The 14,029-nt window shown below is 38.7% G+C and overlaps 1 protein-coding gene across 1 annotated transcript in view; it reads right to left on the reverse strand.

Moving 5' to 3' along the window:
* xmas (RRM_XMAS2 and SAC3_GANP domain-containing protein xmas) overlaps positions 1-14,029 on the reverse strand; it is a 224,530-nt gene that overhangs the window by 66,860 nt on the left and 143,641 nt on the right. Inside the window, exon 19 of the mRNA XM_067154007.2 lies at positions 11,124-11,279. Within this exon, the coding sequence (XP_067010108.2) occupies positions 11,124-11,279 (156 nt within the window). The remainder of the gene's footprint in view (positions 1-11,123; positions 11,280-14,029) is intronic.

Genomic DNA, 14,029 nt, shown 5'->3' on the forward strand with positions numbered 1-14,029 from the left:
CGGTTACAGTGGGTAAATAACAAATGTTGTCCTTTAGTCTGCAACTGAGAAACCAGTGGAACTTAGCCTAATACTCAGAGATGGAGAAAAACAACAAAGTAAAATGTTGTACAACCACTGCCAGAGCAGTATCCAGATAGGAGATGGTCATTCACAACATATAAAGGAGTGTAAGAGGGCAGCACTTTGTCACCTCTGCTGTTCATTATGGATGAAGTAATGAAGAAAGTCAAGAATGAATCTAATGAGGACTTCAATGCATTTATCTTCGCAAATGTGGTGATTTGTGGACAAACAGTGCAAGAAGTTTAACAGAAATTATCGTATTTACTTGTACATTAAACCTCTTTGGGTATTAGATGCCCACCTGGCATTTAGAGACGAAGAAAATTTAAAAAATTAATCTCGCTTACAACACCCCCAATGATATTCGCCAGAGAAGAATGATTCCGCTTTGAAGCGGGTACAAGCCTTATGCAGCTCTGATGACATCACACAAATTTGTGAATAGTTTCCTCCGTACGACCCACGCAAAGAAAACACGTGTCAAAGTCTTGCGGTACATCTGTGTTTCGTAGTTAACCCTCTCAGTGCCGTGCGTATTTGTTAGGTACTAGCCAAGAGTGCCACCCACTTTAAGTCCGATTTGCAACTCTCCAGGAAAAAATTCATCACTCCCTAAATTAATACCCATTATCTGTGAAACGTTTGTAGATTTAAAAAAAGCATACGACAGTATTAAAAAGCCTTAAAGAACGGCTTACACCAAAAACTTGTTAACCTCATTAGTATGACTTGTTAAATTTAGAGGTGAATTATCAGAATCGTTCACTATAAGAACTGGACTTCGACAAGGAGACGGACTTTCACCATTGTTATTTAATTGTGCATTGGAGTAGGTTATGCGTGAATGGAACAAGAAATGGCAACCAACTATCAAGATCAGTAGAAGTATTAAAATCAACTGTCTTGCTTTTGCAGACGATTTAGCATTAGTTGCAAATACAATAGAGGAGGCTAAATTTCAAATTGAACAACTAGAAATTATAGCAAAAAAAAATATGGGGTTACAAATTTCATTTCAAAAAACAGAAATGATGCCAACTTTTAAAGTTGATTTACCAGTTATTCAACTGAACAGTAATAGAGAGATTAACATTGTTTAGAAATTCAAATATCTTGGGGAAATAATAACATGGAACACAAATGAAAAAGAAGCAGTAGAACACAGAACAACTAAATTTAAACAAACACAAAGACTTACCTGGCCAACCTATTAAAAAAAAATCTCTTTCGATAAACGCTAAGCTGAAACACTATAATACCATAGTTAAACCAGAGGCAACGTATGCTAGAGAAACTTTATTCAAATTAAATGTAAAATCTACAACAGACAAATTACAGAAAACTGATAGAAGAATTCTTAGAACAATTATTAATAAAAAACACCAAGTTGATGGACAATGGAGATTGTTGCCTAACAACATAGTCTATTGTAAATGTGAATCAATAATACTGTATCTACAATGCGTAAAAGAAGAATTTCCTTTTTCTGTCACATATCAAGATTACAGGACATCAGGATATTGAAACAACTATTTGATTACTTTTTGAAAAATAAAATCAATAATAAATTGGTTCAAAGAAGTTCAGGATGATTTGGAAGAATTGGGTATAACTCGGCAACAAATCAAAGACAGAAAAGAGAAGAGGATTTTGAAGAACAAAAGCATAAGTCTCAAACTAAAAACAGTTGAACAGAAACAATATACTATATCGGACACACAAAGGGCTTCCAGGTCAGAGAGGATGAGAACGTTCTGGGAGAAGAAAAAGAAGGAATTAACTCAAATGTATTGATTTAAGTGCTCCAATGTGGGCGTAAAATATGTAAATAAATAATATAATAAATAATATGAACGATATGCCCCTTTGAATTAATGGTACTTTATACCTAAAAACATTTATAGTTAAAATTAAAATATATCATGAATTTAAAAATTTAAAATTCAGTTAATGAAAATCCACATTTTAAGGCAAATATACAGTTCTAAAAACCGGTATGACACACTAGCTGATGGTATTCCTTGTAGTACAGCCTTCTGACAGAGGTTTTCGATAAAATTATGTTATTTGCAGTGATAATATGTCATAAAAATCAAAATACAAGCTATAGGTTTGGCATCATGAGGGGGGGGGGGCATGTTTCGGTCCAGGTAACTCGAGGAAAGGGTGAGATGGTTGGTACGGTAAATCACTATCACGGGTGACTTCACTGAATACTGGCAATGTGTGATAATGTTAATACCAATATTACCGTGGAAATCTTCGTTAATTTCCGAACTATCTCTAACCTCGGCAATTGGCGGTGTTTCACTGACAAAATCGTTTTTGAATCACTCTAAGTGACTATAACCTCACTAGAAGTGTTTTCAACACTGTTGTGAAGTCCAGTTCACTTTCTGACTCGAAATAATCATCGTCATTCCGTAAATTATGTACGTAATCAGTCAGATCATCATCGTTTGTAAATACGTCGTCCCGTAAGTCCGCCATCACTGTTGACATGTCCACAAGATGTGCGGATACGGCCTTCACATCTTTTAATAATCTTCACACGAAAAATAATTTTATGCGGCTCCTAGTGGTCAATTTGGAGACTACACACCTTCCTTAATAAGAATATACTGATATGTGCTACCATCTAACGGAGAAGAAAGAACTACGACGGTTTCTAAACGAGTCTGCATGAAGGATGAAATATCATTCCTGCACTTTCGGCGAGTTCTCGGAGGAATGAAAAATCAAACCCTTGGCGCTCAAAGAGTTAAGAAATGTCCGCCTCCGTAGCATAGGTCTACTGCAGCTCTGATGACGTCGCACAAATAGGTGAATAGTTTCGTCTCCAACCCACGCATTGCAAGCACGCATCAGTCATGCTATATGTCTGTGTTTTGTAGGTAAGAATGTCTGCCAGCATAATGGTTAGCACAATTAGCTGCCATTCTCAAGAGCCTGGGTTCGATTCCTGGTACAGTACTGCCAGAGATTTACAAGTGGCAGGAAGGTTGATATGCAGTAAAAATGGTACATACAACTCCCCTCCACTGGAGTCATGTCTAAAAAGAGCTACACCACCTCGCGATGAGGAAATGAGTTTAATTCAGTTAAGACATATTCACAGTTGTTGCTATTAATATAGCAGGCGAGATCATTAACAAAGTGATCGTTTAATATCTCATAACTCGGTAATTTTTGTAGAGAAGTAGATTTCAAACGTGACAAAAACAATCTGATCACAATGACCCTTTTACTCGCCAACGTACCAAACAAATAATAACACTGATTTTACGTCCCCACTTACTTTTAAAGACTTTCGGAGACGTGAAACAAAACATAATATGTGTTAATAAAAAATTGGAGACAATGATCGTACAAAATTAAACATTATTATAATAAAACACATTACCGCCACACTTGCAGATATCCATAAATGCGGCAAACTATCCTGTTAATTATTTTTATTTGTTCCGTCACGGAAATCTGACACTATCCAGGCACTTGATAGCATACTTAACCTAAACAATGCGGCCTCTCTTATCTCAATTACAGCTGTTTAAGTAAATCCTGATTTGATAAATGTAGAGAAGAAGCATGAAGTATACTTAAAAATAAGGATCTGGCTTTCAACAGCTGCAGTTATCTAAAAAATGCTTCCAGTCACTATGTATTACATTCTGAAGTACAACTCGTAACACACACTAGTTATCAGCTGGTGGTTTGGCACGCTTTCTACGGCATGGCTTTATTCAGAAGGAGTGGCTTCTGTTACACATACACCAACTGGAAATATCAGAGACCATCTCTATAAACCATTTGGGAACAGATTCTCACTGTTCAGACTCTATAGTTGGGTATGAAACTATTTTTAAACGTTTCAAAAAGACGGGACCTCAAATGTTCTCGATGGCATTGCACGGCTCACGAGATGGCAGTGAAGATGTCATTTGGAATGACGACATACCAATAGCAGGGAAGTTGGCGGCACAAGACGATAATTCAAATGAAAGCAGTGATCAGGTTTGTTCATGTTTACTGTGTGGTAGGCCTACTGCTCAAATGACAGAGACAAATGATTGGCCTTTAAATTCTTTTGTATCAAACCAAACCAAACCCCATGGCACTTAACACCCTTGAAAGGGTTTTGGCCTGCCCAGCAACCGCTGCTCAGCCCGAAAGCCTGCAGATTACGAGGATCCGTGTGGTCAGCACGACGCATCCTCTCGGCCGTTATTCTGGGCTTTCGAGACCGGGGCCGCCATCTCACCGTCAGATAGATCCTCAATTCTAATCACGCAGTCTGAGTGGACCTCGAAACAGCCCTCAGATCGACAAAAAAATCCCTGACCTGGCCGGGAATCGAACCCGGATCCTCCGGGCGAGAGGCAGGCATGCTACCCCTACACCATGGGGCCGGCTCTTTTGTATCAATATTGCATAATATGATCATACGATACCCTTATCCCTTTTCTCTATGGGGTCGAGTATGAAGTAAGACGAATCTTCGAAGCAAGATTTTACGATCATGTGCTCTTCCTAACGTCAACATCATCAGAGGAATTAATGAGAGGAAACCAATGACGTGATGACTACAACTGACTATATTTACTTTATTTGTAGACCTAAAAGTCATGTTAACATTTTTACATTTAGAAATACTGCCCTCCAATGAAAATAGCCAGTATAACTCAAATACATTCATAAGTTTGTTAAAGAACAGTGTAGAATGTTTATATGTATAATTTATAGTTCTTTACAGCCTAGAAGTCATGTGTTCACTGCACAAAATTTGAGGTTTCTTTTGGCTGTAAAAGTGGTGGGAAAAAAGGGGGTCTAATACGCATATAAATACGATAACACTTGGAACTAGCAGTTAAAGCAGTTTGGCCTAAAAATCAGCCAAATAAAAACAGTAGTGATGCCAGTCATCAGGCAAACATTGCAGGATGGCAAGAAACTAGAAAACGTTAACCATTTTCAATATCTTGGTAGTATTGTAACTAGTGACAAAGTCCTCTGCTGAAATCACTAACAGAGTCAAAACAGGAGCACAATTTCATCACCAACTTAAAGTCACTTCTATGGCATAACCAAATATCTGTAAGTACAAAGAGTATCATGCATAGTTCATGCCAATGACTACATATGCCCTTGAAACCTGTACGACCAGGCAAGTTGGTCATGCGGTCAGGGACACACGGCTGTGAGCTTACATCCGAGAGATAGTGGGTTCAAATCCCACTGTCGGCAGCCCTGAAGATGGTTTTCCGTCGTTTCGCACTTTCAAACCAGGCAAATTCCGGGTCTGTACCTTAATTAAGGCCACAGCCGCTTCCTTCCAACTCCTAGGCCTTTCCTATCCCATCGTCGCCATAAGACCTATCTGCGTCGGTGTGACGTAAAACAACTAGCAAAAAGAAAAGAAAATAAACCTGTACGATCAACAGTAGGGATAGTAGCAGACTTCAAGCTGCAGAAATGAAGTTACTTAGGTCAAAGCTACAGAAAACAAGAAGAGATAAGATCCAGAATGAAGAGATCTGTCATAATACACACGCAGTCGCTAAGTGGAAATGTAAGAACATCAAGACTCAAATGGTATGGGCATGTAAAAAGGATGGATCATATAAGAACAGCAAGAAAAAGGCTAGAAAAGGAACTAGAAGGCAAAAGACCTACAAGGCAGACCAAGAAATTATTATGATTGTTTATGACTTAGTCCTTTTGCCCTGTTCTCTTAATCGGCTGATGATGACACTTTAAATGTGTTGAAACCAGTCCCAAAATTAACATGTTGTAACTTAATATTGGTACAACTTAATAATAGTGTATTGAAAAGGTGGAACCTCTATACTTTCTTTTTAATATTGTGATTCTCAGTTCAATATGGAACAATTATGAAGTTTTTAACTTTAAATAAAGTAAAGCAGCACCTGGATGGAAAAAGAGTGGAATGGCACCAAAGTGAGAAGGAAGGAATGTACCTGGATAGACAAAGATGGAGAGTGCTCTTGTACCGCACCTGGGTGACTGGACACGATTACAGGAGGATGATGATGAAGATGATAGAGAGGATCAAGAACAACCTTCTCAATTTTTAAGTTATTTCCCTGAAAATTTTACCAAACTATCAGCAAATAAACATCCTCTTTATGTAACAAGTAACGAAAAAACAAAATGACCAGTTACACATCTTAGCAGTTTGACCGTTGCAATCAAGATTACCCAATACGCGCTGAGTGATCCACCAGTGTTGCAGTCAAGTTGACTTGATTTGAACATTGTGATTTCAGTGTTGTCATCGAATAAAGTCGATTCACTTGAAACATCATTGTATGCTGCAATAATCTGTTGGTACATTTTCAACTATTGCCCTACGTTGACTTACCAGTTCCTCTGCGTTCCTGCAAGTAAAATACCACAGCGGTTTTTGGAAGATGCTGATAAACTTGTTACGAGTACACTAAAGGAGATCTTATCCCTTCCTACTGACACTCCTGATTCTATGATTTACTCAGATAAACGGTACAAAGGGTTAGATGTTTTTAGGACAAGCTGGGAAGCCTTGCTTCAGAATATAAACAGCTGCAACATTCTGAAATGGGAGGGGAACCAATATATTGGTAGCCACTAGAAATCTAGATGAAGAAATTAACAGATGCTTAACTGAGTTAAACGTAAATGATAAAACTGAGGATATGAAGAACAGGCACGGTGAGTATGACACCAAGAAACTCAGAAATAAGTTGCGAGAATCTGAATTTGAGAAATGGTGCCAGTTGAGAAGCAAAGGTCAGGGAGTGTGTCTGTACAAGGAGTTCCCTCCTGCAAACCGCTGGGTTAGAAACCACGATGGCCTTTCTAGCACGGAGTGGAGAGATGCGCTGAAAATGGCATGTAACGTTGCACCTGTAGGAGCTGTACTGGGAAGGTCCCTTGATGGTAACCGCTGCAGAAGATGTAGTGAGATTGAAACATTACCTCACGTCTTGGATTCCTGTGCCTTCGGTGAAGCTCTTCGAAACACCAGACATCACAACATCAGGTCATCCATAGCACAGACGCTCCGTGAGAAAGGATTTCAAGTGCATGAGGAAGTCCATGGCACTGGAGTAAATGGCAGCACGAGAAGGATAGATATGATCGCCATTAAAGGGAAGAAAGGATATATATTAGACCCCACAGTACGATTCGAAACACACTCCGACCAACCAGACGAAGTGGACCGAGAAAAGAAGTCTGTCTACCTATCAGCCTACAGTGCCGTACTATAAGAATAAATACGAACTGGACGATGTAGAAGCGAGGAGTCTCATGATCGGTGCGAGAGGGACAGTCCCTAAGAAGACGATAGAGCTGATGAACGTCTTCAACATCAGTACCAAGGAGTTCATCGACTGGGGGCTGAAAGCACTCAGGGGTTCTCTTTTGATGCTCAGACACCGCTTGTATTCGCCAGACTGAGACATTAATTACTTATTTTTTTATATTTTTTGAATGAATTGTATGTGTATTCTTTGTCTTAGGCAGCCTCCGAGTGGAGGAAGATTTTGGAAATAAAATAAATGGCAGTGGAATAAAGAGGTTTAGTTATCACGATGTTAAAACTAAACACATAGCTGTGCATCACTGTTTCCATGTGCAACCGCAGTATGTAAAAACCAAACCAAACCCCTTGGCACTACAGCCCTTGAAGGGCCTTGGCCTACCAAGCGACCACTGCTCAGCCCGAAGGCCTGCAGATTGCGAGGTGTCGTGTGGTCAGCACGAAAATTCCTCTCGGCCGTTATTCTTGGCTTTCGAGACCGGGGCCGCTATCTCACCGTCAGATAGCTCCTCAATTCTAATCACATAGGCTGAGTGGACCTCAAACCAGCCCTCAGGTCCAGGTAAAAATCCCTGTCCTGGCCGGGAATCGAACCCAGGGCCTCCGGGTAAGAGGCAGGCACGCTACCTCTACACCATGGGGCCGGCGCAACCGCGGTATGTGCTTCAACAAAATTCTTTCATTTTTGGAAGAAAATAATTCAATGCTGATTTTGATAGTGGTGAAAGTGGTGATATGGAAAGATGCTGGGGAAATTTTGGAAAGTGATAGTGAAGACTGACTAAATTATTCTGAACCCTACGTGAACAAGAAATTTTTTAGCAAATGTTGCAGACAAAACTTACATATTTTTTTTTAAGTGGGCAGTTCAGGCTAAGTCAAAAAAGTAAATGCAGCACAGGGGAGGGGCAGGGACATGGGCTCATCTGAGAAATCAGTGGTGAAATTCTGCAATGCACTGAAAATTTGTAAAAAATTAGGCCAAATTTATAGTTAATTACTCAAAATGTATAGATAATGTTGAGATCATTCTCCTACATTTTATCCCAGTTTGATGCTAGTCACCACAGAAAGTTTCACAATCCTATGTTAAATATCCAAGATGTAAAATTTTTAAAAGACTACTTAAATCAGATACTACACCCACAGTCAGATGGACGAACCACAAATTTAGTTCACTTTCGTCACTGTTTGGTTCACTTTTCACAATATTATCACGAACAACCACATCATTAAAACTTAATTTCGTTATATGACAACATATAGTCATCATCATCATCATACAAAGAGAATTCACATAATTGTCTAAATCATAATCATTTACAAACACTGCATCAGAGTAAGCCATTGTTATTCTTACTAGTGCAGTGCCCTGCAGGACTGACTGACAGCTTTTCTGTGATAGTTGGCATTAGTTGAGGGTCGGCTCTCTCTCCGCTGCTCTTTGTTATCATAATGGACACTATAACACAAGACTTACAGAAAGGCATTTCATAGACAGTGATGTATGCTGAGATGTGACGCTTGCAGCAGATACACTTGAAATTCGAGTTCAAGCATGGTTTGATCATCTGAAAAGGTTTGGGATAGAGGTGGGGACGGAGCGAGTAATACCGATGAGTAATCTGGTTGTAGCGGTAGAGCGCACCACCGATCCCCTCCGCTTACAACTGCGAGTACTCGCGGAGGACCTGAGCACAGTGTAGCGCACAACACACGTACGAAAGTACCTGTATTCAATCTGTGTTGTTTCGAATGTACGTATATATTTCCTACGCTTGTTATGTTTTGTAGATAATGTAAAGTCTGTTAGATTATATTTGTGGTGTTAGTGTGATATTTAAACATATTCGTAGATAGTAGTTATATTTTTAGAACATTTAAAGGAATTTAAAGAAATTTTTACAGAACGTTGTTTCACAACGGCCACGAAAACCGTCGGATGCCTGGCAGTTTTTTGACATCACTGACAATAGGAAACACGTAAAATGCAAATTTTGTGGCCGCACATACGCGATGGGTGGTGGCACATCAAATATAATATAATATAATATAATATAATATAATATAATATAATATAATATAATATAATATAATATAATATAATAACTGTATTTATAGAAGCATTCTACTGATAGCTGTTTGGCATTGGGACGTGTAGTAGTATGTTGTCAGATATGTTTTGTAATCACATTTGCAAAGAAGGACATTCCAGTCAACGTTCATTTACGTAATTACTTTTGTCATCCTGTAGATGAAATTATGTCAGTGTTTTTCATTATATTCTGATAAGATTCTTTATATTCAGGTTATTCTTCTCATTAACAGTGTACCATATCACATGAACTTACGAAATAATTGTTAATACATTACTTTTCTGTTAACTTCCAATCCCCTTGTATACAAACCCTTTCGGTAGGTATGCGCCATACTTTGTTTCACTATTCGAATGAGTTAACTATACGACTAACTAACATTTATTCCACATACTACCTCCTACTCCCTAGCAGTTACGTATATAACAATTATAGTGAATATATATGCAGTTATTTACAGCTGTTACGTTGTGAGAGAAGGGTATTAATAGAGGGATGCAATACCTTCGCAGTGCATACCTATAACGTGTTTAAACGTCCCGCGTCAGGACATTCACTCGGTACTACAAGGTGATGACGTCACAACAACTGCTCCGCTCCGCTCCGCCCCCAGCTCTAGTTTGGGATTTGAACATCCATAAGACTGAGTACCTAAAAATATACTGTCCCCTGGCTACATCCAAATTAATCAAATACTTCACAAGGTAGATTTACCATGACCTGAATGTGATTCAGAGATGTCACAGGTGTTCCATGTGATAGGAAAATCAAAGATATATCGCACACTGGTCAGACCAGTTTCATTCACTACATGGTACCGAGTGCTGTCCTACTCTTAGAAGTGCTGAGGACTCACTACACATTATGGAAATGCAAATGTTGCGAAGAACACTGGAGATTTCTCTGCTCGACCATATCAATACTACAACCAACAAACAACTACCAGGTATGGCTCCTATCAACAAGAAGATGCAAGAATGGAAACTTTGTTGGTAAAGACATGTCTTACGAGCATCACTTCATTCAGTTATCAGCTCAGCCTACCACCTTGCCGTTGAAAGTCAGAGGCAACAAGGATGACCTAAATTCAGGTGGCTAGACACCATGAATGTTGGCCTAAGAACCCACAATCTTAATCCAGAGGATGCAAGAAATCCCATGAAGTGGTATTCATTGATCCAAAACGTAGGCAGACATTGTTGCTGTTGTTGTCGTTACAAACATGTGAGAAGCACTTGGCCAAAAGGAAGAAAACCATCACAGAACTTGCAACTTCGACAGCATGAAAACAAATCAATACAGAATGCAAAAGATTATTTAGTTAGAAACTACATACTTTTTTTTTCATACAGCAAGTGTTGTCATCTCTCCTACACAATTGAACTACAAGCCATCAAGCAAGGGACAGCATCAATTGTTTTTAGCGAGCATACGGAGGAGTAATATATCACTCTTAGGCACTCGAAGGGTTAACAAGCAAAAGCAATATAGCCGAGTTGGTTTGTTGTATGCTACTAGCCATAGCAGCTCTGGTCCAAATCCTGACCAACGCAAGCAAGATTTCCAATTACATTCTAGTGGATCAAATTCCAACTACAACCCCAAGCTTTTCTTTATTATTAAGACCATGCTTAGCATACCTGATCAACGTTGTCAATGCCTTTTGAAGCCAAGTAGCATATCCTGTTCCAGATGTCATCAACAATACACGTTTCCCACAAAAGTTTCAAGGGCATCACTTCAAAATCTGGAGATGATGGTGTGTTGAACGCTAACCATTTCAAGGCAGATTCAACCTGAAATAATAACATTCAGAAAATCATTTACTTCAGCTGATTAGCACTCTGGCAACAATCAACATTTTGTTTATCAATAGAATTCAGACACAAAGAGAAAGAACAAATCACTGGGAGAGCCACAGCAATCAAAAGTAATGACAGAAGATCTGATAAAATAAGTACTATTGAAATATATACTGTATATTAGAAATCATAATTACTGTAGGTACAGTAGGTGAAATGATAATACTGTTGTTTTGATTACCATATTTATATATGTATAAGACTCATCCCAGTCTTGGCAGGTCATGCTTTTGTCTAAAAAGTTCACGGCAGTACTGGCAAAATTTCCCTGTACACGAGCTATAAGTACATATTTGTAATTATTATTAAAATAAATCGTCATTTTGGAATTACGAAGTGGCCACATGATTCTAGTAAAACATACCTCATAACCAACAGGAAAGAAGCAAGCAGCGATTTTATTCCCTCCCAACAAATACAATATGTCATATTCTTTCTTTGGAAAAATAGTCTCTATTTTACCAGGGTTAAAAAAAGAGCTCAATTTAAGGGTACTGGGGCATGAAATAAGTATGCTTTAAGCCCAAGTTTATAGGTTTACAAATAAGAAACTATTTGCTCCAAGACTACCAAACTTTGCTGATCTTTTAACATCAACTGAGGCAAAATACATGCAAAGCAGCAACTATCTGTCTCTCTTAGTTCATTAACAATACTGCAAAGAGCAACAAGCCACATTTAAAAGTACAGATCTCTGTCACAACTTTAGGTGCAATTTCCATGAAGATATTACTTTGTGCATCGTAATTCTTCTTGTGCAAGTTAATAACACTAATACCTACAATTACGACTTACAAGTGTCTCCAGGAAGTATGGGCTCTCAAAAAGAAAATAATTTCTCCCTCAAAAATCTGGAGATGTTTAATGCCATACTACTTATATTTCTAAGAAAAAAATTACTTTTTTGCAAGTCTTCCTCGTAACTTTCAGGCAGTTTAAAAATATACTGAGTTTGATTGTTCTAGCTCTGAAAAATGTGTACCTAAAAATTAAAAATTTCACGTTCAAAAACATAATGTTACCTGACAGCCAAGGGGGAGTGATGGTAGTGTCGTTATATCTAAATAACTATTTAAAATAAAATTATGTTGCAGAAACACACATAATATACAGTGGAACCTCGATTCTCCGTTTTTGGAGGGACCACCGTAAAAAAAGTACAACACGGGAAAATGGAAAATCCAGGAATGAATGAACCATGAACAATTTGGCTAAACATCACAAAAAAAGATACATGTATACTTAAAATCTTACAAACACCCCTAAACCAAACCAAACTACACCCCCAATGGGCCTTCCGCCTACCAAACGACCACTGGTACATCCGAACGCCTGCAGATTACGAGGTGACGCATGGTCAGTGTGACGAATCCTCTCTGCCGTTATTCCTGGCTCTCTAGACCGGGGTCGCCACCTCACCATTAAATAGCGCCTCAATTAAACGTAATCGTAGAATGAGTGAACCTGGAACCAGCCCTCATATCCAGGTAAAAATGCCTGACCTGGCCGGGAATCGAACCTGGGTCCTCCGAGTGAGAGGCAGGCAAGTTCGACCGCGGGGCCGGCTTCAAAAATTAATTACCGGTACGCGACTTAAAAGTCTCGCAACTTTACATTCAGTTTTATCGGGGAAACTTCGTTGGTTTATTCTGAAAACTTCTTTCAGTTCAGCAACTTTGATTGGTCAAACTGTTCGAAAAACCTAGTAACATCAAGCCAAACAATCGACCACAAGTTTTTTTAATTCTCTATTCTAATAAAATAAAGCACACTGGATACAAAAGCGCCCAACACGATGGCGAAATCCCTTTTTCTTTAAATCTTCCATTGTAATTTGATCACCGGTATACTGTTCGTATTAAGTTTGTGGAAATCTTGTACAGCGCAAATTAAGCCTACGGCCTGCATCGACTTTTTAAAGGTTATGTTGAACTCGAGAATATTGTTTCGAATATAAGTATCGATTCTCAAGTTTTCGAATGCATTATATTCCATTATGTCTTTCACTAATCACGATTAAATTGGAAAGAGAAAAAGTATCATCAAAACTTCCGAATTTACAGTTATTTGCGACCTTGAGCTCAGCTGGAAAATGCACACTACTGTCCAAGTCGGTACGAGTGCGAAATGATGCAAAAGGTTTTTACATGTAACGTGCGCAAATAAAACAACTGCGGTTTTAACATTTTAACACAATAACGTAAAATTCCTAGTCTTACATCAGGACCAAAACAGTAATAGGCAATCCCAAAACCTCCCATGCTTTATGTATGTAAGGTGCAACATCTGTTCTGGTCTCGATAACGTAATCGTATACGATAATATTAAAATACTAAATTTGTGTTACTTAAGGAGGAGCAGTTTAGATTCCTACCTGAAAGCTCAGTGACTATACAGTGCCCTGAGGGAAGAGCCGAAAACCTGTTCGGCGATACACTCGGAAAAAGTAAAGGAAAAAAAAAAGTAAACATCTAACCCTGGACATAATGTAGACGCTTTGCAAGTATGAACATTTGACGAAACTCATTCTGTTTTCAAGTAGAGCTGTCAAAATGCGCTCTGTCTCCTTCCAATTGTTGTGAACACACTCTGCTTTATGATTTCAATTCTCTAAACAATACCACATGAATGCGATGCTAAGATAGTCCCTTATGCAAGTTCACCGCCAATCGCTTTTCCGCTTC

Source organism: Anabrus simplex, chromosome 9 (assembly GCF_040414725.1).
Source record: "Anabrus simplex isolate iqAnaSimp1 chromosome 9, ASM4041472v1, whole genome shotgun sequence".
In the NCBI taxonomy this organism is placed as follows: domain Eukaryota; kingdom Metazoa; phylum Arthropoda; class Insecta; order Orthoptera; family Tettigoniidae; genus Anabrus; species Anabrus simplex.